The sequence below is a fragment of the Panicum hallii genome, chromosome 2, assembly GCF_002211085.1.
Source record: "Panicum hallii strain FIL2 chromosome 2, PHallii_v3.1, whole genome shotgun sequence".
Lineage (NCBI taxonomy): Eukaryota > Viridiplantae > Streptophyta > Magnoliopsida > Poales > Poaceae > Panicum > Panicum hallii.
The window spans coordinates 56,605,968-56,630,592 of NC_038043.1; the positions used below are offsets into that span (position 1 = coordinate 56,605,968).

General features: G+C 45.6%; 3 protein-coding genes and 1 pseudogene across 4 annotated transcripts; 2 read left to right on the forward strand and 2 right to left on the reverse strand.

Annotated features, from left to right (window-relative positions):
- Positions 1 to 293: 293 nt before the first annotated feature.
- Positions 294 to 8,471, reverse strand: LOC112881355 (annotated as a pseudogene).
- Positions 8,453 to 10,080, forward strand: LOC112883158 (beta-D-glucosyl crocetin beta-1,6-glucosyltransferase-like). Its single transcript, XM_025948409.1, has one exon. The coding sequence runs from the start codon at positions 8,470 to 8,472 to the stop codon at positions 10,042 to 10,044; it is 1,575 nt and encodes a 524-aa protein (XP_025804194.1). The 5' UTR covers positions 8,453 to 8,469; the 3' UTR covers positions 10,045 to 10,080.
- Positions 10,081 to 11,247: 1,167 nt separating this feature from the next.
- LOC112883387 (protein LURP-one-related 11-like) lies at positions 11,248 to 12,180 on the forward strand. Its single transcript, XM_025948681.1, has 2 exons — positions 11,248 to 11,494; positions 11,577 to 12,180. The coding sequence occupies exons 1-2, from the start codon at positions 11,252 to 11,254 to the stop codon at positions 11,973 to 11,975; spliced, it is 642 nt and encodes a 213-aa protein (XP_025804466.1). The 5' UTR covers positions 11,248 to 11,251; the 3' UTR covers positions 11,976 to 12,180.
- A 340-nt stretch (positions 12,181 to 12,520) lies between these two features.
- LOC112880416 lies at positions 12,521 to 23,453 on the reverse strand. 2 transcript variants are annotated; one of them, XM_025945029.1, is made up of 28 exons: positions 23,041 to 23,453; positions 22,788 to 22,938; positions 22,544 to 22,671; positions 21,350 to 21,466; positions 21,139 to 21,270; positions 20,826 to 21,003; positions 20,238 to 20,409; positions 19,673 to 19,794; positions 19,485 to 19,576; positions 18,682 to 18,715; positions 18,394 to 18,454; positions 17,438 to 17,586; positions 17,236 to 17,306; positions 16,988 to 17,158; positions 16,828 to 16,896; positions 16,179 to 16,280; positions 16,010 to 16,099; positions 15,430 to 15,508; positions 15,252 to 15,351; positions 15,073 to 15,148; positions 14,723 to 14,902; positions 14,177 to 14,299; positions 14,020 to 14,103; positions 13,730 to 13,914; positions 13,509 to 13,647; positions 13,365 to 13,424; positions 13,005 to 13,109; positions 12,521 to 12,902 (listed from the first exon to the last, which is right to left on the reverse strand). In XM_025945029.1, exons 1-28 carry the CDS (start codon positions 23,212 to 23,214, stop codon positions 12,789 to 12,791), a joined length of 3,258 nt encoding a protein of 1,085 aa, XP_025800814.1. In that variant the 5' UTR covers positions 23,215 to 23,453; the 3' UTR covers positions 12,521 to 12,788. The 2 variants fall into 2 exon arrangements, with proteins under 2 accessions (XP_025800814.1, XP_025800813.1); XM_025945028.1 differs by having other exon boundaries at positions 18,682 to 18,721.
- Between the last annotated feature and the right edge of the window lie 1,172 nt (positions 23,454 to 24,625).

Below are 24,625 nucleotides of genomic sequence, written 5' to 3' on the forward strand. Positions count from 1 at the left end.
ATTGGGACTCGAAAGGGATTACAGGTATGAACACCAAGCCTATAGTGCAAACAGCTCTATTTTCAGGAAACAAGATCATGGCAGTCAGTAGAATACATGAACAAAATTGAGTAGTCAGTATATCATCATACCTGGTGCTAACCAAGTTCTTGTTCCATTTGATGGCAATGGTGCTAACCAAAGGACATTGCGCAAATTCATAGAATGGTCATATACAACGTTAGATCCTATGAAGTAAAAAAAAGGGAAAACGTACAGTGGTTAAGTATGACGACATTACTGAAAGGAAACTAAATTATGTGTCTCCATTAAAAATCCAAAGGCATACCTGCTTGGCCCAAACTATTAGGAAACAGTACCTTATGAAATGCTGGATATTCTTTAGCATGGAACCTCCTGCATTGGGAGCGAAACGTTATGGGGTTATAACTAAACCTAACAACAATTAAAACATTAGCATTTTTGCACTGGACGCAAGTTTGAAACCACAATGAATATTTCCAGGGGTATGTTAGATAACTAGGCAATTTTCGGTATATTTTAATTCTAAATATTACTAGCAATTTTATAGCATAAATGAGTGATAATGTGTGAATAAGATATGTGCATATGTTCATGTTATTCTTACTAATAAGCGTGAACAAAAAGTTAAACCAGAATAGGTTTAGAGTGTACCCCAAGGCGGGAACAGTGCCGGAGGCATCGGTACCAGCTGGAATAGATAAATGTTAGATAACTAGGCAATTTTCGGTATATTTTAATTCCAAATATTACTAGCAATTTTATGGCATAAATGAGTGATAATGCGTGAATAAGATATGTGCATGTGTTCTTATTATTCTTACTAATAAGTATGGACAAAAAGTTAAACCAGAATAGGTTTAGAGTGTACCCCAAGGTGGGACCAGTGCCGGAGGCACCGGTTGCGCCGTTCCCAGCTGGAATAGACATGCTATTCGACTGGCCTTGCTTGAAGTAGCCGAACGATGTCGATGCAGGAAGAGATTCGCAGTGCAGTCCCACGAACGGTCACCAGGAAGCAGAAGAAGTAGTCGTCCGTTCACGCCGGGAAGTAGACGAAGTAGTCGATCAGGGAGCGAGCAGTCGCGTCAAGACGCTCCCCAAAAACCTGATTGCCCGCGTTCCGTGCAGGACCTTCAGCGAGCAGAGGTTCCGGAGGTCTGCTCTCGCTAGAGTTTTGTGCGCAGCACTAGCGATGGAAACGGCAGAAAGCAACAGAGGGAGAAGGGAGAGGTCTCCTAAGCAGGAGTACCTGGATAAGTGCTGAATTGTGTGTGTAGATGAGAGGAGGAAGGGGTGGTTTATATAGGCGTGGAGGTGCCTCAGGTTCAACGAATTTGGACGTCGTAAAGAGCTTTGATGAGTGGTGCCTCATGTTCAACGAACCTAGACGTCGTAAAGAGCTTTGATGAGCGGCAGTTACTGGTGTGATTCTCCAGCCATTACTGTTAACGTTTATTCTCTGTTTTAATGCTCTTAACAGCAAAATGTTCTTCTCATCTCAGCACATCACGTCGCACCTGCACGTCACGTCCGGCCGCGCACGCGCACCGCACCGCTCGTCCGGCCGGCCGCGCCGCGCCTCGCCCACGCCCGCGCCCACGCCCACGGCCTCGGCCCGGTGAGGCAAGGCGAGCGAGCACGTGCGCGTGTGGTTCACCGACCTCCTCTTACCGGCTTCACAAGTGGTGTATACGAAGTCCACCCTTTAAATCGGTTGAGATCCTCCTCAAATCCCGGTACGGAATTAAGCAATTGATTCCCTAGCATTTAATAGTGGGCTTTAAATTCTTTTATTGTATTGATTACAATAAATGGGCCAAGCCCATAATTCCAACAATCCCCACCAAGAAATTCAAACCACACTAGAAATCCAACAATCCCCACCAAGAAATTCAAACCACACTAGAAATGCCCTCATTCCCTCATTGATATACCAGTATTTGACAGAGACTGTTAAGTTGAACTTCCATCTAGGACAAAAGCTACACTTATTCATAACTGTACAATGGACTATACCTTAAATTGCCAGTCTTGTGCAAACAAATTTGACCAGAGCCCTACACTGGTACTATACTGCAAAAGCATCCCCGCGGTTTGGAGCTTATAATCATACTCCAGGCCCTTCATGAATTTCTAGAGAATACCCAGTTCTCATAGATCATGACCAGTAGTCAAACTCATATAGGTGTGTTCCTTTCAGATGTTCTGTACGACAATATCTTTGTTTCAAGAAAACAACTCATTTATTTTAAAGAAATTAAAGAAACCACCTGGAACACATTAAGATATGGACCAACCTACCATACAGATTAGAAAAGAAATGCACCTTATACACGGAATGAGCCCTTTTCATAAAGATTCTCTTCTCTCAGTCAGACTTTAGTTTGTTTCACCATCCTAATTCACGGGATCTCCGATCATATAGGACAGGTTTCCACTATAGAATGACTCACGTGGGTCTCAAGTCCAATTCTATAGATGCATTGTCTATCACATTTCGTGAAAGACCCTTTGTAAACTGATCTACCAGATTTTTAGCCGTCTGAACATAGTCCAGGGCTATAACTCCGGAGTTTTTTAATTTTCTGACAGATTTCAACCGCCTTTTCACATGTCTAGATGACTTCATATTATCCTTTGAACTGTTCATCTTGACAATCACCGTTTGATTGTCACAATTCATTAGAACTGCCTGTATCGGTTTTTCAACTATCGGCAAATCCATAAGGAGCTCACGAAGCCACTCAGCCTCAACAGTGGCGGTATCTAATGCTGTGAGTTCTGCTTCCATAATTGATCTCGTTAAGATGGTCTGCTTGCAAGACTTCCAAGAAACAGCTCCACCACCAAGTGTAAACACATATCCACTTGTGGCCTTTATCTCATCAGCATCAGAAATCCAGTTTGAATCACTATACCCTTCTAGTACCCTTGGATATCCGGTGTAGTGAATTCCATAGTTCACTATCCCCTATAGATAGCGCATTACTCTTTCAAGAGCCTTCCAATGATCATCTCTTGGAAGAGCCTTCCAATGATCATCTCCCGGGTTTGAAACAAACCGGCTCAGTTTGCTTACAGCAAACGAGATGTCAGGTCTTGTAGCACTAGCTAAATACATCAATGAACCAATGATCTGAGAATATCTCAACTGATCTCGCATTATCTTTTTGTTCTTCCTAAGAATTAAACTGGCATCATATGGTGTTGAGATAGGTTTATAGTCGCTATAATCAAACTGACTTAACACCTTCTCCACATAGTAAGACTATGTAAGAATCACCCCACCATTGCTCTCTTTTACCAGCTTTATATTAAAGATAACATCAGCTTCTCCCAGATCCTTCATCTCAAAACTTTGAGATAAAAACTCTTTGACTTCATTAATCACATTAAGACTAGTGCCAAAGATCAGTATGTCATCCACATACAAGCACAAAATCACTCATTCAGCCCACCATAGCGATAGTAGACACATTTGTCAGCTTCGTTCACAACAAAGCCAGTAGACGTCAAAATTCTGTCGAACTTTTCATGCCACTGCTTAGATGCTTGCTTGAGACCATATAAAGATTTCAACAAACCATTCCTTCTTGACCCTTTGATACAAACCCATCCGGCTGATCCATAGAGATCTCCTCTTCTAACTCTCCATTGAGGAAAGCCGTCTTAACGTCCATGTGATGAACGAGAAGACCATAAGAGGCTGCCAGGGAAAGTAACACTCGAATTGTGGTCAATCGGGCAACTGGTGAATAAGTGTCAAAGAAATCTTCTCCTTCTTTTTGGGTATAACCCTTGGCCACAAGTCTAGCCTTGTATTTTTCAATAGTACCATCTGACCTAAGCGTTTTCTTGAACACCCACTTGCATCCAACTGGTTTACATCCATAAGGACGTTCAACGACCTCCCAGGTTCCATTAGACATAATAGAATCTATCTCACTCCTCATTGCTTTACATCCAACTGGTTTACATCCATAAGGACATTCAACGACTTCCCAGGTTCCATTAGACATAATAGAATACATCTCACTCCTCACTGCTTCCTTCCAATAATCAGCATCAGGAGATGAATATGCCTCTTCAATGGTTCTGGGTGTATCATCTATGAGGTATACAATAAAATTATCACCAAAAGACTTTACATTCCTTTGTCTCTTGCTCTTTCTCGGAGCATTATTGTTATCCTCCTCAGGATTTTTTACAAGTGTATGTTCATTGTATTCTATCGGCTCAACAGAGCTATCATCCTCGATGAACTCTTGCCTAGATGAACTTGTTTCATCTCTCATGGGAAAAATATTTTCAAAAAATATAGCATCTCTGGACTCCATTATAGTACCAACATGCATATCAGGTACCCCAGATTTTACTATTAAAAATCTATACCTAACACTGTGAATAGCATAACCTAGAAAGATACAATCCACAGTTTTAGGTCCAAGCTTACGTTTCTTGGTTATTGGCACACTCATTTTTGCCAAACAACATCATGTACGTAAGTATGAAAGTGTTGGTCTTTTCTTCTCCCATTCCTCGAATGGTGTTATCTTTATTCTTTGTAGGAACACGGTTTAGGACATGACATGCAGTCAATATAGCCTCACCCCATCATTCCTTGGAAAGTCCCGCTGCATCTAACATGACGTTAACCAAATCCGTTAGAGTGCGGTTCTTTCTTTCAGCAACCCCATTTGACTGAGGTGAATAGGGATGCGTCCTCTCATGAATAATACCATGTTCCTCGCAGAATAAAGTAAATAAATTTGAGAAGTACTCGCCACCACGATCTGACCTAACTCTTTTGATCTTTCTCTCAAGTTGGTTTTCTACTTCAGCTTTATAGATTTTGAAATAGTGTAAAGCTTTATCTTTTGACTTCAACAAATATATGAAACAAAATCTAGTACTGTCATCAATCAAAGACATGAAATATCTTTTACCACCTTTTGTCAACACTCCATTCATTTCGCACAAATCGGAATGAATTAATTCTACGGGTGCCAAGCTACTCGCCTCCGCGGCTTTACGAGACTTGCGAGTTTGTTTTGATTCAACACATACATGACACTTAGAATTTTTGACAAAAGTAAACTTTGGAATTAAACTCAAATTAGCTAAGCGCATCATACAACCAAAATTAACGTGACAAAGCCTCGAATGCCAAACATTTGTTTCATCAACGTTAATAACATTGTATGCAGTTTTATTATAAACATCTGGCAAAGAAAGACGGAACAAGCCATTGCTTTCATAACCTTTTCCAACAAAAGTACCAAACTTAGACAAGATACATTTATTGGGCTCAAAGACTAATTTAAAACCATCTCTACACAGTAGAGAGCCGTTGACTAGATTCTTCTTGATGGTGGGGACATACTGCACGTTCTTCAGTTGCACGGTCTTCCCCGAAGTAAACTTCAGATTTACCGTACCAACACAAAGAACACGCGCATGCGATCCGTTCCCATCAGCAAGGAGGAAGTTCCGCCGTCCTGGTAAAAAGAAAACAAAGAAGCATCAGCACAAACATAAATATTAGCACCAGTGTCAACCCACCATTCGGGTAAATAAAAAACTGAAAGAACTGTAGGTAATAAATTACCGTACCCCGATGTTTCTCCAGGCTCGCTAATGACCATGTTGGCGGAGTCGTTGACTTTGCGGTTCGGACACTTTGCAGCAAAGTGTTCCGTACTAGCGCACACATAGCAAGCTCCCTTCTTTTTCTTTTTGAAGGTGGTTGTGTGCTTAGTCTTTGGTTGGTTCTGCGGTGGCTTTTTCTTATTCTTGTGGGAGTTGTTCTTCTGAACAAGATTAGCGCTAGAAGCATCAACAACTCCTTTCCCATGTATGTCCTTTGCTCTCGCCTTCTCCTCAACATCAAGAGTCCCTATGAGTCCATCTATGGTGAATCCCTGTCTCTTGTGTTTTAGAGAAGTAGCAAAGTCCCAACAAGAAGGTGGCAGCTTAGAGATAATACCTCCGGCCACAAACTTATTGGTGAGCGGCAGTTACTGGTGTGATTCTCCAGTCATTACTGTCAACGTTTATTCTCTGTTTTAATGCTCTTAACAGCAAAACGTTCTTCTCATCTCAGCACGTCGCACCGCACGCGCACCGCACCGTCCGGCCGCGCCGCGCCGCACCTCGCCCACGGCCTCGGCGAGGCGAGGCGAGGCGAGCGCGGTTCACCGACCTCCTCTTACCGGCTTCACAAGTGGTGTACACGAAGTCCATCCTTTAAGTCGGTTGAGATCCTCCTCGAATCTCAGTATGGAATTAAGCAATTGATTCCCTAGCATTTAATAGTGGGCTTTAAATTCTTTTACTGTATTGATTAGAATAAATGGGCCAAGCCCATAATTCCAACAGGGTACATATAAAAGAAGATATATTAACATGAGTCTTATGATAACACTGAGACAAAAGGTGGCTTTAATACAGTTCAGTTAACTCGACTAGCTTAAGAGATCAAAGTTCTATGCTTTCTCCCTAGAAATTCCATCATCCAGCCTCAGTTTGCTGATGATATATATACAGATTATAGATCTAGATTGGCATCTGAAAATTGACAAATCGTGAGATATCTAAATCAGAAACCTATTGTGCAACAATTACTGAAAAAGTGGTCTGAGAAATGAACACTAGAAAGTTTGGGAACAAAGCCGATGCATTGATCCAAGGCACTTACAGAATTCCAAGGCGTCCTGTTTTAGATGCAAGGAAAAGCTGCCCATGGAACAAATCGTACCGACTCAGGGATACGTTTAGTCCAACAGAAGGTCCCCGTGCCACAATCAACTCAAACAAGAATGCAAAGTACGAACTGATCTCCTGTTAATAACACAAACGGGGTAAAACATGTGAACAAATTGCCCAAACTATGAGTAGAAGGAAATCCAAGCACACTTTCAGCTAAATCTGGACCTCATTGGCAAAGCGCCTCCCGTATGGTGTTCTTGTGAGCTCGCATCTATTCTCCTGCGACGCCTCAACATCTGGCACCTAAAAAGAACATGCATATTTCAGTCGCTCTCCTAGTTTTGATCATCTAACCAAATGGAAACAGAATTCTCAACTTCAGCTGCCGGCATCCTGTGTATCGATAAAAACTAGCTGTCGCTCTCCTCAAGTTTAAGGAATAGTAATTGAGAAATGGAGTACCTTGACTCCCTGAGCACTCACAGGCAGCATGGTTGGGTCCAGCGCGCGATGGATGGCCCCGGGGTCGCCTCCGGAATCGACGGCGAGCCGCGCGAGCTCCATGACCGGCGCCGGCGGCCACATCACCAACTCATCTGCCTTCCCCGCGCCTGCATGGCGGCCTTCCAGAAGAACCTTCCGGGAGGCGGCTCCACGCCTCCACCCCGCCAAGAAGAGACCTTCGAGGTGGCACGGCTGGCCGGAGAGATGAACCGGAGGCAGGAGCGGAGCCGCGCGGCCTCCGCGGCCGGCACGCGCGACGCGGCGCGAGGGCCGGCGAGTACCGCGAGGAGGTCCGCGGCGAGGGCCTTGCTGATGCGTGGGCCGCGGAGGGGGAGATGGCGCAGCAGGAGACGGCGATGGCGACAGCGAATGCAAGCTTCAGCGACAGGGCAGGAGGCCGGAACCGCGGGTGCAGCTCCTCTGCCGCTTTCTGCTACTGGAGATGTTGCTGGAGTGGAGTGCTGGTATGGTAGCCGGGCGCAGACGTCCAGACGAGCCCCCTCCCTGCAATGCTGCAATCTCTCCTCTGCTCCGTAGTGTACGATTGTGAAGCAGAGCTGCAATGGAGATTCGCAGTCTGAGCAGTTGGAACAGTTGGTACGCGGCTTCGGATCAACGAGGAGCACCTGTATGAAGACTAGTTAATTGTGTATGACCACGCACGATGAACGCGACGGACCTAAGACCTTTGTGTTTGTGGGTGGGTTGAGATCCTGACGAATCCGCTTTGTTCCCCTGAGATCCGCCAGGGATCGCGTGTGCGTATTCTACATGGATTGGGATCGTTGGAGAGTACGCGACGGGAGTATAATATACTCCGATTTGATTCCACTCGTTTGCTTGGCCGGCCACCGTCGTTTCGCTTTCTTCTCGGCCCGCCGAAGCCGACCCCGGCGAGGAGTCCGGCAGTCTATCAGGCACTCGGAGGCCGAAGCCGTCTCCGCGTCTCTGGAGACCACACAGCTCCGCATTGGGTCGATTGTGCGACGAAGAGTGGATGAAATCGGAGGTAAAATAATTGGGATCATGATGAAGAATCGAGGCGTGGAAAATTCCCCAACTGAGGGAAGTTTACATCAGGCTCGCTAAATCACGCGCCATCTGTAACACAGGGAAGGGGACAGAACACCCTGGCGCGCCTCTGGAAGATAACCGAGGCAGCGTATGGGTTCGGCACGCGCGTCCCCTACGTGGCCGCTTGTCAGAGAGGAGCCGGCCACGTCGCGGCGCTGCATGCCGCCGTCGCCGCCCAGACCTCTCCGCGATCACCTCGTGCTGCCCCGCTCCAAGCTTATACATCCACGCTCCACGCGCTCCGATCATCACACCCCGATCGCGGCCGCGAATAACGGATTCATTTTCACGAATCGCATACGTTGCTCTTGGATCGCCATGGCGCAGGCGGAGCGCGAGCAGCTGAGCGTGGTCATGTTCCCGTGGCTCGCGCACGGCCACATCAACCCGTACCTCGAGCTCGCCAGGCGCCTCACCTCCGCCGACCACGGCGGCGTCGACGTGGTCGTCCACCTGGTCTCCACGCCCGTCAACCTCGCGGCGATCGCGCACCGGCAGACGGACAGGATCCGGCTCGTGGAGCTCCACCTCCCGTCCCTCCCCGACCTGCCGCCCGCGCTGCACACCACCAAGCACCTCCCGCCTCGCCTCATGCCGGTCCTCAAGCGCGCCTGCGACCTCGCCGCGCCGCGGTTCGGCGCGCTCCTCGACGAGCTCCGCCCGGACGTCCTGCTCTACGACTTCCTCCAGCCCTGGGCGCCGGTCGAGGCCGCGGCGCGCGGCGTGCCCGCGGCGCACTTCAGCACCTGCAGCGCCGCCGCCACGTCGTTCGTCTTCCACTGCCTCAGCGCCGACCGCGCTCCGCGCGCGTTCCCCTTCGAGTCCATCGGCTTCGGCAGCGCCGAGGAGGAGGCCAAGTACACCCAGCTGTTCGTGGTGCGCGAGGACCCCGCCGCCTTGGTCTCCGAGCGCGACCGCCTGCTTCTGAGCCTGGGGCGCTCCTCGGGGTTCGTGGCCGTCAAGACGTGCGCGGACATCGAGCGCAGGTACATGGACTACCTGTCCGAGCTACTGGGAGGCAAGGAGATCATCCCCTGCGGGCCGCTGCTCGTGGACTCCGGCGACCCGCCGGAGAGCACGGCGGCCGGCGAGTCCGACCGCGTGATGCGGTGGCTCGACGGCCAAGAGCCGGGCTCCGTGGTGCTCGCCTCCTTCGGCAGCGAGTACTTCATGTCGGAGCAGCAGATCGCGCAGATGGCGCGCGGGCTGGAGCTGAGCGGCGCGCCCTTCGTGTGGGTGGTGCGGTTCCCGAAGAGCCCCGGCGACGAGGACCGCGGCGCGGCGCGCGCGCTGCCCCGCGGGTTCGCCCCCGCGCGCGGGCTGGTGGTGGAGGGGTGGGCGCCGCAGCGGCGCATCCTGTCGCACGGTGCCTGCGGCGCGTTCCTGACGCACTGCGGGTGGAGCTCGGTGCTGGAGTCGCTGGCGGCGGGGGTGCCGATGGTGGCGCTGCCGCTGCACATCGACCAGCCGCTGGGCGCCAACCTGGCCGCCGAGCTGGGCGCCGCCGCGCGCGTGCCGCAGGAGCGGTTCGGGGAGTTCCGGGCCGAGGACGTGGCGCGCGCGGTGCGCGGTGTGGTGGTGCGCGGCGAGGAGGGGCGCGCGATGAGGCGCCGCGCCGGGGAGCTGCGGGAGGTGGTAGCGCGGAACGACGCGGACGGCGCGCAGGTCGGCGCGCTGGTGCGGCGCATCGCGCGGCTCTGCGGCAAGGGACAGCGGGTGCCCGTGCCCAACTGAATTTTCGTTTGCGTCGCTGGAGACCTTGAGCTGGAGTGCTGGCTGGTCTGCATGTGCTGCTGAATTGTATTGTTAGGCCCGCTCGTTGAAGCCCAGTCAGTCACCTTCGGCCGTTGTGGGCTGTTTGAATGTGTTTAAAATGGCCCATGTACCCATGTAATCCTGTTTTTATTTTAGTTTCACTATAGACTTCCAAGTTTAGTGTGGATGATTTCTCAAAAGAAAAAAAGTTTAGCGCGGATGACGTGGCGGCATGTCCGCAAACTGAACCATTTCGATGTCCAACTTGCTGCTTACGTCGTAAGCAATGGGATGGATATACATACACGATAAAATTAATATGGCTTCGAAATTCTATCAGTGCCACAACTTTAAAATTTTATCCCCTCAATACCAATACCAATACCAATACCAATACCAATTCCGTCCGTGAGGTATTATCTTAACTTGAAGCCCAGCACGGGCGCGCCTGAGAGCAACGTCACCGTGATGTCGACGAGGCAAAGCTTGTCATCTCAAATTTGACCAGACGGCCAGGAACAGTTCATGCCTGCGCGTGCTTTCTCGTTCCAATGTCCCATACGGTTTCCGAAGATCGAGACGTGGCAATGTACTGAAATTTCGGAGGAAAGCTAACATTCAGTGACGGACCTCTACCGAACTCTGAATCTTTTTTTCTACCACGGACACCAACAGGACACTAGCAATGCATGCATCTGCTTGGAAGCTTGTGTGCACTTTTGCATGCGTGGCCGTGCACGCCTGATGACGTGAACACCCTTAATCTATCCCGCCTGCTAAGACTGACTATACTTACATGTTTGGCGGGAAACAGCAGCAGTACTTAACATTATTTCTTTGCTTAAGCATACTGTCATCATCCGATGCATGTACCAGAAGCTGAACGGGTCAGGTCGCTTTTAATAGTACTATGAACTTTATCTGAAGGGTCAGTTTAGGAGTGCCTGTCATGTTAAGGGTGCCCCGTCATGTTTGGCTACGAGCAGAGACCTTTTTTAAAAAAAAAATAATAGTAAATAAATAAATAAAAGGAAAAGGAGGAGTACTATCGCGAGGCCCTCCATCCATCCATTAAACTTAACTACCAAATGCAAACCACGTCACTCTCGACTGGCGAGCTAGTTGCATCCCCTCCTTAAATTTGGTGCATCGGGCAACAGGCAACTAGCGGATAATCCGGGCAGCAATGGCGCCGCGGGTGCACTCGTCGTCTCCTGCGTCATCGCCGTCGCCAGCGGCGTGCACCGGCGAGCAGAGGAAGGTGTTCACCGTGTGGATGAAGTCGCTGGTGCTCAACGGCCACGGCTGCACCGTGTACGACTCCGGCGGCGGCATCGTCTACCGCGTCGACAACTACGGCTCCAGGTGCAGCGGCAGCGTCTGCCTCATGGACCTCGACGGCGCGGTCGTCCTGAACGTTGTCAAAAAGGTACCAGGCCGTGTGATTTTTGCATTGACGCTTATCGTTGTTCTTGACCTCTGATCCTGTCCATGGTGGTACCCGTATGCAGAAGTTAGCAGTTGGCAGGTGGGAGGGTTACAAGTGGCGTGGCCAGAGGCAGGAGACGCGGCCATGGTTCACGGTGACACGCCCGGTCAGACCGTTCCGCGGGTGGAGCCACGGCCGCCCGGTGTCGTCGTCGTCGTGCGAGTTCCGGTGCGACAGCACCGGCCGCGTCACGCGGTACACGATCGCCGACGAGTGCCGCGCCGGGAGCGGGAAGCAGGGGTGCAGCATCGTCGACGAGGCGACCGGGCTCGTCATCGCGGAGGTGAAGAGGAAGGTGACGGCGAGCGGGGTGGCGCTAGGAGAAGACGTGCTCTCCCTGGTGGTGCAGCCTGGTACTGACCTCGCGCTCGTCGTGGGGCTAGTACTGCTCGTGTGCGGCCTCATGAACCGAAGCATGTGAAGCGGAGCGGCCAGGCTTTGTCCGTGTCGACTGCCACGTGGTTCATGGATTTTGACCCCTTGTATAGTTGATGAGTCCGTGAAAACGTTGTACATGTCACCGCCAAGAAGAATCTCGGAGCTTTTGAGCCCGGTTCATGAACGCCATCACCTGGCTGTCCAAAACTCCTTTGATCTCCATGAGCACTTGTTGCAGGGTTCGCAATTTCCGGTTGAAAATCCTATTGTCTCTTTCCATCCAAATTGTCCAGATGACCAGAATCGCCACAGTGCGCAAGTCCATTTGAGCATGTCCGAGTGGCTCCGTCCAGGCGGTCTGCTGTCCAAAGGCATTTTTGAGGAGGTTTTGAGGGCAATTGTCATCCAAAGCAGAAACAAATAGGTAATTCTGCCAATCTTCCACCGTTAACACCGGCAAAATTACATTTGTGACAACGCATGATTTCCTTCCACGCGCCAAGGCGTAGCAGTGCCACTCTTTACTTCAATTTCAATAGTATTAGATTTTCAAAATTCGCACATCTAAAGCAACGACAACCAACATGCTGAAACAACTTGCATTTGCCATCAAAATAAATTTTAATTAACCGATCACAATCTCAGGTGACATACAGACATCCAGGCTCCACGGGAGAGAGACGATAAAGCACCAAGCCACCGGCACTATTTGCCGTCGTCCTAACTTGCAACCAACCCCAGCATGAATAAAGGTTTCCAACAAATTATCTGGAAACCGCCTATACAAAAGGCTATTTCTTGCCTCTATCTTCTCGGCTGCTTTCTGCTGTATGTACAAATCATCTCAATCCTTAAGCTACATGAAGTAGCTCAGCGATGTCTTCTGCCTCGATCCGCCTTCTCCGTAGAGGTCATTCCATTGGATGAGCTCGTTCATATTATTCGAGTCCGATGATATACTCGCGCAAACCTAAACAGGCAGCAAGACATGTTAGCAACATATTAGATTGTACACGGCACTACAAAAATTATACACGAGAATAAAAGGAATGGAAGTGGCCATAACATTTACCTGCTCATGTGCATGTTTGAAATCACTATACTTTAGGGAACGGACATCACTGCTAGAACACTGAGGTGGCGCAGGCCTATTTTCTGCTTCTGCTAAGGCGATCTCCTGCGTTGCACAAAAAATAATCAGTTAAGTTTGCGTAAGTTAAACCATTGTAGTAACAACCAAATGGGCAGCAGATCAAACTGAAGATCCATACAATAATGTATATCATGTCAATGCTCTTCGCATACAAAATTTCAGCATTGTAAACATTGATTGTATCTAGATCAGAGTATATTAAGCACAACTATTGGAAACAATTTATGTTTGCACACAGTAAGAAACTAATAGATAAGTGTTGCAAGAATATAAACTGACCTTTTTCTCTCTTCCAAGAATTTCCCTTATGGGACCATGTGCCGCAGTAATACACAGGTTCTGCAAAATAGTTGTGGCCCTCAACACAAAGAAAGTGAAATAGGAAGGAAATAGAAAAGGAAACAAGTAATCAAAATAAAATACCTTCAGATCACTGCCTGAATACCCATCGGTCAGGTTAGCTAGTGCATCCAGATCTACATCAGCAGCCAAATCTTCTTTGGCTAGTATTACACCAAGAATTTTTCTTCTGTTGGGTGCATCTGGCAAGTTCACCATCAACCTAAGGAAAGTTGTACACGAGTTATTGATTACCATGGCACCATTCATCGAAGTATAGACCACAAACATGCAATGCAAACTACCTCCTGGGGAGCCTCCTGACAACAGCCTCGTCAAGATCAAATGGCCTATTAGTAGCAGCAAGTACTAATACACGCTCTTTGTCTTTTGTTCTCAGACCATCCCAGTTCACCATGAACTCATTTTTCATCTTACGCATGGCTTCATGTTCCCCTGGGTTCTCACGTCTTCCCAGCATGCCATCAACCTAATATACAAAAGGGACAGAAAGGAAACAAATTATTGAGTAAGCCAAAACAATGCCAAGTCATAGGCACATCATCTGTGACAACTAAGAAATTCTGTGGCTAACCTCATCCACAAAAATAACGCTAGGAGAAATTTTGCTTGCAAGTGAAAACACAGCTTTCACATATTTTTCTCCCTCTCCAAACCACTGTTACAATTAAAGGGTTAAAATCAAGCAAAATAATAAGAACAAACTCAATGATATGATATTGCAGGAGTACCTTTGAAGCAATGCTTGACATTGATATGTTGATAAAATTAGCACCAGCCTCTGTTGCAACAGCTTTAGCAAGCATGGTCTTTCCTGTGCCGGGTGGACCAAAAAGCAATATCCCTTTACATGGCTGGTACACATAGATAGTCATAACTATGAGTGCACATGGAGTAAGTTGGGGCGAAAAAAACACCAGACGAAATCAAACAATAAAAAAAAACCAGTAAGTAGCATTCAGCATCCTAACTATAGTTAGCAAGTCCATTGTTTCAATTTAATTCAGGAGTACAGGATATGATACACATGAAAAATCATTTTGCAAGGAAACAAAAAGCCTCTAAATACCCCAAAATAATCCCAACACGAGGCGATTAACAAAGTCAAATGAAAAACAGTGCACTCAAGGAAACAGAAAACAATGGAGTTAATGAACAAAATGTAGCAAAAAACCAATCTCCACAAATAAATATACATACATGCTGGGATTCCAGAAGGACTGAACTTCCAATAATAGTTTCACAAAGCTTAAGTTTGGAGAATGGTATATACATACCTTCATAAGTTGTCCTTTGGAGAACAACTCAGGTCTTTGCAAAGGAAGCATAACTAACTCCTTCAAAGTTTCCTTGACATTTTCTAGTGCTCCAATATCCTCAAAGGTAACACCAATCTCATCTGGCGGGATCACATCAGTAAGAAGCCGTTTTTCAAATTCATTCTCCGTGGCAACATCCTAACAGTGGCACCAATGTATTTTTTAGTCATGGTAATAGCAGATCATAAAATAACAATTTTCCTTTATTGCCCACTCCATGTCGCAGTATATATTGTACATAAACAAACAAACTATTATAGTGTTGCAGTCGTAAGATGAGACGATCTTAATTCAAGAAAAAAGTTCACCTTGAGTGATTTCTTTGTGCTCTTCTTCTTAGGATCACTTTGGATACACTCCAACAAATCAACTCCATGCTTAAGGCTGCAATTTAGCAAGGATCAGCAACACAGTGACCAGATAAAACTGGGGACAAGCTTTCAGGTAACAAGCCAATAATACAAACTGACGAGCTTAGATACAATACCTTTCACCAGAAAGGACAACTTTCACGTCCTTTCCAGGAGTTTGAATAGTGCGATCCTTGAGTTGATGACTCAAAGCATAACCAACTATTTTATCGACACCTGGAAACACAATTAGCAGGTTAATGATGCTACGGGACAAAATTATACCAAATCAGCACTAAAAGGACTTCTACTCACATTCGCTTGTAAGAATACGATCTTTCACACAAATCACTGATTCTACATCAGTACATTCCATACCATGGCGAGTTAGGAACTGCATCCAGTAGCAGCAATATATTAGCAAAGTCTCAAGATTATAACACAGAAACAGAAAAGGCAGCAGAGTGAAGTAAAAAGTCCCTACAGTATGTGATTATTCCACGATGTTGGCATGTAGAATAACGTACACATACAATTACAGATAGACCAATAAAAATCACTGAAGGTATGAATAGTTCTCGGAACTTTGTAATAAGCCCATACAGAAATCACAAACGATACATTTAATATAATGTTTTTATAATGTTTGTCTAACAGAATAACAGATCTGTCATATACCCCTTATGCCTAAAGATGTGCAATAGGCATGATACTCAAAGCAAAGGTATGTGCAAATAAACAATTACTTGACTTCGAAATGAGCATAGTAGCACTAGTGAAGTTGTTTTTTAAATCAAACAGGTCAAAGAAAAAGAACAATTAAGCTAACAGTGCAGCACCAATTACTGAAATCAGAAAGATAGCAGAGTCAAGTAGGAGATACACAGATACTTACAGACTGGATTTTCAAAACATTAGCCTTTGCCTTAAGAATTTCAACATCACGATCCAATAGCTGTTTCCACCGGGAGAGTTCTGATTCATCCTGTAGCAAATTTTCAGAGTTAACTTGCAGAAAATTCCTTGACATATAAATCACTCGAGAACTAACATAAATGCCAGACCTGTGGCGTTTCTATTGTCACTTTATTTGGGAAAAGCTTAGTTAAATGCTTTGACATCTTCAGTGCTTCTTTATTTTTTTCACTCACCCGACCAAAGCTATCCTGCATTTACAAGAGACCAGATTGTAGAAGACAAAATAAGAAGTGTAAGGGTACAGTGCAATCAAAACCTGAAATTTAGTAGCGAGATAGGTCAATCAAATGATGGAAGATGGCAACAAGTAAACATTAGATTGCAATAAGTAGGAAACATAAACCCTCTATCCCACATCATCCTATCTTTGATGATGCTCTACAACACTAGATTGCAATAAGTAGGAACATTAACCCTCTATCCCACATCATCCTACAATGTGTCATGTAGGAACCGGATGGCACGCAGATATAGAGCCCGCCGTTTGGGAGAGCTCCGGCCGGCTCCGGCTGCTCCTGACAAAATACTGTTTACTGGAGCCGGTTTCCTCTCTCCTGTCCCCTCCCTCTCACAGAGCCAGGAGGAGCCGGTGGAGGGCCCATAGTCAATAAGCTAGCAGGGAGCCAGCATACAAATGTCTTGGTATTTGAATACAAAGGCATCACAGAAGCAGAAGAATATGATAGAAAGTAAACTTCAATTTGCAATGCAAGTAAAATCAACTGTTGACCACACCTGGAATGCAAGGTCAAGTATTGCTGCTTGGCTGTAAGGAAATTTGAGCCAAGGAGACCCACTGTTTGACTGCAAATAATACAATTAAACTTTAGCTATATACAAGAAGAAGCGAATGATTAGAACAGAGTTGAGTGTGAATTCTCTTCAGAAGCAGTACCTTATCTTTCCGAGCATCCGTCTGAGTCTGGGACCCTATAATAAAAATTCCAGCTGGGAAACTTTCAAGCTTATTCTTTAGACCATGGTAAGTGTAATTATTTCCACACATTTTCTCAACATCCTTAAGAAATAGGATTAGAGGCTCATGTTGACTTTCTTCAGAGGCAAACTGTGAAGAGAAACCAATGAATATTAACAAAAGAACAAGATATACTGATACAATCAAATGCAGAAAGCCTGTATCACCTCAAACACAACATCAAATGGATGTTTGGCTCTATCTTCCCATCCTGGACCATCAAGGCATAGAGAATCAACTGGCAGATAAAAGTGAATACAAGACATGAGTTAAAAAATTTGAAAGATAGATATAATATGACAAAATTGAGCATCTATGTCTGATCTAGTTATAGAAGTTTGAAAAAATAAGAAAACAAGAAAGGCACACCAGAACAGAATAAACCATGGTCAAGCTCACAGTTGCCACCAAGATCAATGCCCCCGGGGATCTGTTTATCAAATCTGACTCCAACTTTTGAGGAACCATTTTCCTCAAAAGGAAGTCTAACTTCACCCTGTGAACCATAATCAGGGGCTCTGCAGATTGATTAATGTATCAGCCTAGACGTCATTAAATGAAAGAAATGGCAACACTCAAGAGATTATCCAAAAACAAAGAGTGGTGATAAAATATTTAGACATATAATATAATTGACTGAAGCTCAGTCATAAGTCACCACTTTTTAGACTATACGGGCACAGGGTCATTGTTCAATCAGGAAGACTATACAACTACACATTAGATAACATAAATTCAGCGTATGTATCATTTGCAGGACATAGAGTCGAAGACAATTAGAGTGAAAATTATCCGTTTTGTAATGTACAAATGGTGCAGCCTACTTGACCTTGAATCTTATCTATTAATCCCTCCAGCCACAAAGGCCAAGATCTGGCCACAATCGCGAAACGATACCTTTCAAAATATTAGTTTGGAGACATGAAAAATTATGCATGAATTGTCTTATAAAATACTTCAATAATCTCAGGGCACTAATAGATTTTATAAATATATTCTAGTAGAAACTGGTGGTCAAAGGTACTCATTGTTATCCGCGCCATGTCCAAAGGGTCAGGAATAACCAGAGGGAGTGTAACAATTCTTTTTATGTACTGACAACAAAAGAAAGGAAGGTGTATTTTATCTCAATAGACATGCCAGCTTTCTACATAACAGCTGCATCCCCCTAGTGCGTCTGTACACAGAGCATCATATTCTCACTACTGATGTAACACAGAAAGTGAATAGCTACTTCTAAAAACTTCTTCGAGCATTCATGCCAGCGAAGCAAGAGAACTTGAAGCAAAAGGAACCAGCCATAACAATTGAACTTACAAACATACCTCTGTCCCTCAAGGGTAATCCCTGACGATCGAAGAGGGCCAATGTATCTCACCCTATCACCTGAAACAAACCAGAAGAATTACTACAGCCTGGAATAAATAAACGATATATATAGATCACAGGAGGTTTTGTTATTGCCATACAACATTATGGGAAAATACTGCAAGCTCCTACAATTTTCTACAATGTAGATGAAGGCTAGTATACTCAGTTTGACAGTTTACAGCTATAATACCAAAACAGTGGCACAAATTAGCCAAGGTTTAATGGGGTGAGGATGATCTTACCCTTTTTGTATGACTCATCCTTCAATTTTGAAGGCTGTCCCTGAAACAAATATATTATCAAGCCCCAAATTATTTTTGAACTGACACTATACCAAACAAAAAAAGATAGAATGTGATACTTATTTCCCTTTTCTGTTTCTGATTAATTTTTCAGTTCATTCTTTCTTAGTCAATAATGTTATTAGATTTTTTCAAGGAAATTTCTAGATTATTGGATTTTGTTGAAATGCAGTGCACAACTTTCCTCCTCCTTCGAAGCTAGCATAAATTTGCACTAGAAGAACTTTTCCACCAGATACAATAAATCCCAATTTACATCACAGCATACATTAGGCAGGCATCAAGATATGAAATTATTTTGCGAAAAGATAACGCTCCAGATTTTTTTATTCACTTGTAAATAGAAGAAATACTGCAAAATTTTACTGCAGTTTCGTGATACAGATTGTCTGAAAAGCCAAGCTTCTAAGGGGAAGCAAAACGTATGATGATCCTAATAAACAATAGCAGATTATAAAAGAAAAAAAATGCCAAAGGCTAGTATAAGGAGAAATTGGAGCATGTTTGGTTCTTCTGTGACACCTTGTCTGGTAAGGTTAATGGGTAAGAAATGTAATAAAGCCAAAAGGTTTCATGCATTTGTTGAGAGCAAATGGTTCTTCTTCATTAGCAAGGATTTCCTTGACCACTACAAAGGCTCCAAGGGTAGGCAAATAACCTAGCATGCCCTTAGCTGTGATGTAATTTGTAACTATTGTATAATAGTATCACTACTATGCAAGTAATATGGTTAAGAGGCTTACACCAGACAGTAATGAATAATCTACGATGAGCAGCTTAGCACCAAAGGATTTGGTGAGCGCCTTCACCAATAATTCTTGGTATATCTCGGATCCTATAAGCAGGCAAGTTAATTTATATTTTTAAATAAATGTAGCAACAAAAGTTGCTAATTGAAAAGATTGGTGATCATATAGAGCAAGAGTGATACCTGCTGGACCAGATAATAGTACCCTTTTACAAAGAGAAGATATACCCTTTGTAAATTTGGTCGATTCCTTACAGCATAGGTTTACATATGCTGATGACAGGAGAACATTTTTGGTAGTCCCACTGCAAGGATGAGGAACTATTAAAAAATACTTCATAAATACAAAGAGATTAATCAATCAACACGCCCATTAACTTCGAGGAAAACATATACCCTATTCAGTAGCTCTGATGCATTACTAGTGAAGCAAGATTATTTAGAAGAATTACTGTTGCACTCAGATCGAGGAATGAAAATGAGAAGACAAATTTTATTTAGTAAATAAACAAAGGAAATACAGGTCGATAAGAAATTAGCAATATTATCCAGAAGTACTGTGTCATTGTAATTATGACATGTTAATAAGAAAAAAAACATGTGTTATCACAGATTCAAACATTACAAGGTTAAATTAGGGACTTATCATTACTTCAAACATTTCAGGAATTTTACTAAGTGAACTGCGCCATGAAGATATATAATGTTCTGAATAACACAAAAGAGCTGTTGTAATGTGAGTGTATACCTAAGATAATATGGAAAATTATCAAATGATTCTGATATATCACTTGCACTTATAGTTGCCTTCTTTAGATCGTCCTTTAAAAGTTGATGTCGACCAAATGGCACGTTTTCTTCAGAATTGCAGTACTTTTGTTCCTCCATAGTCTTACATAAACTGCTGACTATCTCCTTATCTGTTCAAGAGCAAACAGTAGACTTCACCTTAAAATTATAATTCTCTTTTAGTGCAGTGCATCCTTGCAAAATAGCAAGGGCGTAAGACTGCCCAGAAATTCCCTTCCCTGTATCCCCACCTTGTATTGGAGTTATCAACACTGGGTACAGGCTTTTACAAGTGCAGCGGAATTAAAAAATATCACAAAATCTTAAGTTGCTGACTATCTCCTTATCTGTCCAAGGTCAAACGGTAGAATTTTACTTAAAACTATCTTTCTCTTTTAGTGTAGTGCAATCTAAAAATATCACAAATTTTGAGAAGAATGAGACATGAAAAAAAATTGAAATTATCTTGAATGGCACATGCTAACTCCAAGTATCACAAGTTAGCAGGGGGTCGTGGAAAATAAAAGCTGCTATAATATATGCTCACCATGAGGAACCAACGGAGGTCGGCCATTTCCAAAGTTAAGTGGTGTTGATACTTTGGCTGCTTTAGACGACAGATGATCCCGTGTACCTTTCACAAGTGGATATTGGTCTTGTTGAGTGACAGATGTTGAACACAAAGAAGATGTGCTCGATTTTTCCTCTGGAAGTTGCTCAAATATCTGCCAGCACATTAAGGAATTTCATATCCAAACGGGTGTGTCTAAACCATCAACCATAACAGCAGAAGGCTTCCAATAAGAGCAATAGAGCATAGAGAAGAATTAAAGAAAGTAATTGGTGGTAGGAAAGGATACATAAGCATGCCTCCCAAGAGAACTAAAAACGACTTCATCACCACCAATTAAGGTGACCTTAGCAGTCTTGTCCAAGGCCTTCCCGTTGACATGGACAACTTTAGATACATAGATCTCAAGGGCAGCACCCCTCTGGTGCAAGAGATCATTATTGAGAGTCAGAATACAGGCAAGAAAAGTAGAGTGTGTAAAGCAACGAAAAGAACAGCACCTTAACATGCTTCAGTCTGCAAACAGGTGACCCCGGAGATGACTCAGTGAGCTTCAGGTCATTCTTTCCGCCGTGGCCAATAGTGAAATGAGTAGAATAAATGGGAATCGAGGGATACTGGAGATGAAATGGCATAGAATTAATACAAAAGCATTATAACTCCACTGCACACACACTAACACAGTAGACTAATGGAACTGCCTCTTAAGGGGCAAGGTTGGATGGCCTCTGCCCACCATCATCAACCACAATGACATTCGTAAGGTGAACATGCACCATCTATCCCGAGGGCTAGGCAATCCCCACCTATCCCACCTGACAACTTATGTCTATCAACTTCAATAAGTGATATCAGATAAATGCGGGACTACGCCATTAAAAATGAAGGTGTGTTGTTTAGACCTTTTCTAAATTGCGAGGTGAAAATCTTCTGTTGACATAAACGGGTGGCCTAGCAGGGTAAATTGGCAATGCTGGTAACACGGAGCTTGTGATAGCTAAGTTGAAATAGACCACACAACCAATATTAGAATGATGATTAATAAATTACCAGCCTACAACACGAATTTAGAGCACACATTCAAGGTTCTTAATGGAGACATATGCAAAGACATGATACATGTTGGCAGCACAACATCATGATTCAGGAGAGAGAGTGCACACTTGAAAAGAGCACAGGAGCATTACTTTAATGGGATAAACTACACCATGTTCTCAAGTTTGATAAGAGCACAGGAGCATTACTTTAATGGGATAATGCAGCAGATAATGGTTGTATGTTGCCACCTGAACTCATGGATGATGTAATACATCACACAATTCACACTAGCTCTAGCAGCCTATTCATAAGATGATACATTGCAAGAAAACTCAGATATTTTGCTCATTCATTCAAAAAAAAACTCAGATATTTTGCTCATCCATTCAAAAACTCAGATATTTTGCTCATCTATTCAAATGGTTTAATTTGAATGCTTATTATTCTCCTCAGGTCTTACTAGTTATTTTGGCAGTATGTGATGATTTGGCAACAACAGTTCAGCTCACCACCCAATAAATTATTCCTGACTGATTGTACAGTAAAATTGTATCATTTGCATTGGTTGTTACGAAAGAGTCCATTAAAATATCTATCTCAAAATTGAAGTCTGTGGGGACTATCATTTCTATTGATTCAGTAGTTCAACAACCAACCTCAGAAGACTGGGAAATCAATCTACCCCAAGCCTCGGAGCGCCCATTGGCCGAAATAGGCCGTGTCTTCCAGAGCGTCCCCTCGTCTGTGGGAAAGGACCTTGTTGGCCTATTCTTCTTCCTCCTCCCTGAAAAAAAAAACAAGAAAGAACAGAATCAAAATCTCCAGCGACTATAAACCCAAACCAAGGTCCAACACGCAGTCGACAATCCAACCACGCAACCAATCAACCGGATATCGGACCTCCGGAGTTGGACACCGCGGACGAGGCCGCCACGTCCACGGTCGACCGCGCCACGCCCTGCAGGTTATCCAGGGAGCTGTCCAGCACATCGACCGCCGCCGGCTCCGCCGCCTTCACGCCGGCCGTCCCCGGCTCCTCCGCCCTCGCGACCTATCACCATCACCGCAACGCAGCCACGGCGTCAGATCAATCCCCCCCTCCCAAAATCCGCACCCACCCAAACACACACACATGCAGCGCCGTTTGCCGTACCGCGACTTTGGCGCGCTTCCCCGATCGGCTCCGAGGCGGAGGCGGCGTGGGGGACGACGGAGCGGGCTCCACGGGCGCCGCACTCGCGGCCGCCGTCGGGGACGCGGGCGTCGGCGAGGCCTCCTCGGACGGGGCTCGCCGCTTAGCCGCGGAGCTCCGCCTGGTCTCGACCATCGCTCGAGCCCGCCCGCCTGCCCGCGTAGGAAGGAAGGGGGACGGGGGCTCTCTCCGGCTCCCGGTTCCGGATCGGCGACGCAAGGCGGCCGGCCCGGCCGCGCCGCAACCGCGGGGAGGGCTGGAACGTAATTTCGCGGCGGGACGGGAGCGAGATGCCGGGCTGGGTTGGGGGGGGGGGGGTGTCTCTTCCCCCTTTCCTTTCCTTGCTCTTCCGTTTACGGAACGCGCGGAGTGTGGGTAGGTGGCGGGCGAGGGGAGGCGCCGCTTATATATAGCCTGCCGCCGGCCGGCTGGTCCGTCCATCGGTGGCGGTTCACGGCAAGTTATCTCGTCTCGGGGGAACCGGCGGGGACAAGTTGTTTTCTGGAAGCGGCGCAGCCTTTCTGGCCGCTGCCGACTTGTGACTTGTGAGCCACCCCACCCCACCCAAAGTGAGCTAGGCGAGGTGAATCCCAGTCGCCTCGCTGTATCCTTGCCGGCGTGCGCGCGGCGCTGCGGGGGCTTCCGATCCGGTCGGCGTTGACACGTTGGGTGCGGGGTCGACGCTGGCTCTTCGGCGGGGTGGGGCCCGCGGGTGGTTGCTCGCCGCTCGGCCGTGGCTGGCGTTTAGGTGCGCGGTGTACAAAGGGAGGCGCGCGGTTGGGATCGGGAGAAACGACGACGGCTTTCGCCGCGGCGGCGTGTCGACCTCGGTGGTTTTCCCGGGGAGATGGGATGGTTTTTGGCCGCATCTTCGTCTTTCCTCTTTCTTTGTTACATCATTATACAGGGACAGGGGTTTTATGACCTCCATCGTCGTCTTATTAGGCGAATCTTTATCCGTAGAGCAGTACGTGGTGACTATGCTTTGCGTGGAACTTTATTATCGCTCATTTCAAAATTCAATATCAATCTTACCATGCTACAGGCAGCCAAGTTCATTTTAGGAAGAAACCATGTCCGGAACACTCGGCTTCTATGTTCTGTCATGCCTGGCGTATATAGATCATCAGTTTTTACTTGTGCAAAGTGTAAAAGTAAAACTTTTGGCTAGATAGGCTAAACTTGTAGGCATAGATCCAATAACTTTCTTATTTGAAATACCGTGCACGCAACGCACGTACATTACACATACATTCTTGCTACGGTTATGGGTATTTGATGCCAAGAAAAAGTGTTGACGTATACATTGAATATGAACGCCCCATGTTACCACATTTCACTTTGGCTCGTCGTTTCCTTTCACGTTGAGCTCATTTGACTTTGAAGGAACATCCACAAGCATGATATCACTTCCACCAAAAGCTCTCCACAAATATGAAATTTTAGTATGTCTCAATTGTATATTGACTCATATTTCATGTATACAACAACTACAGGAGGATGAAGAGATAGCTTCGCCCTTTCACCTTGAAGAATATATATTACA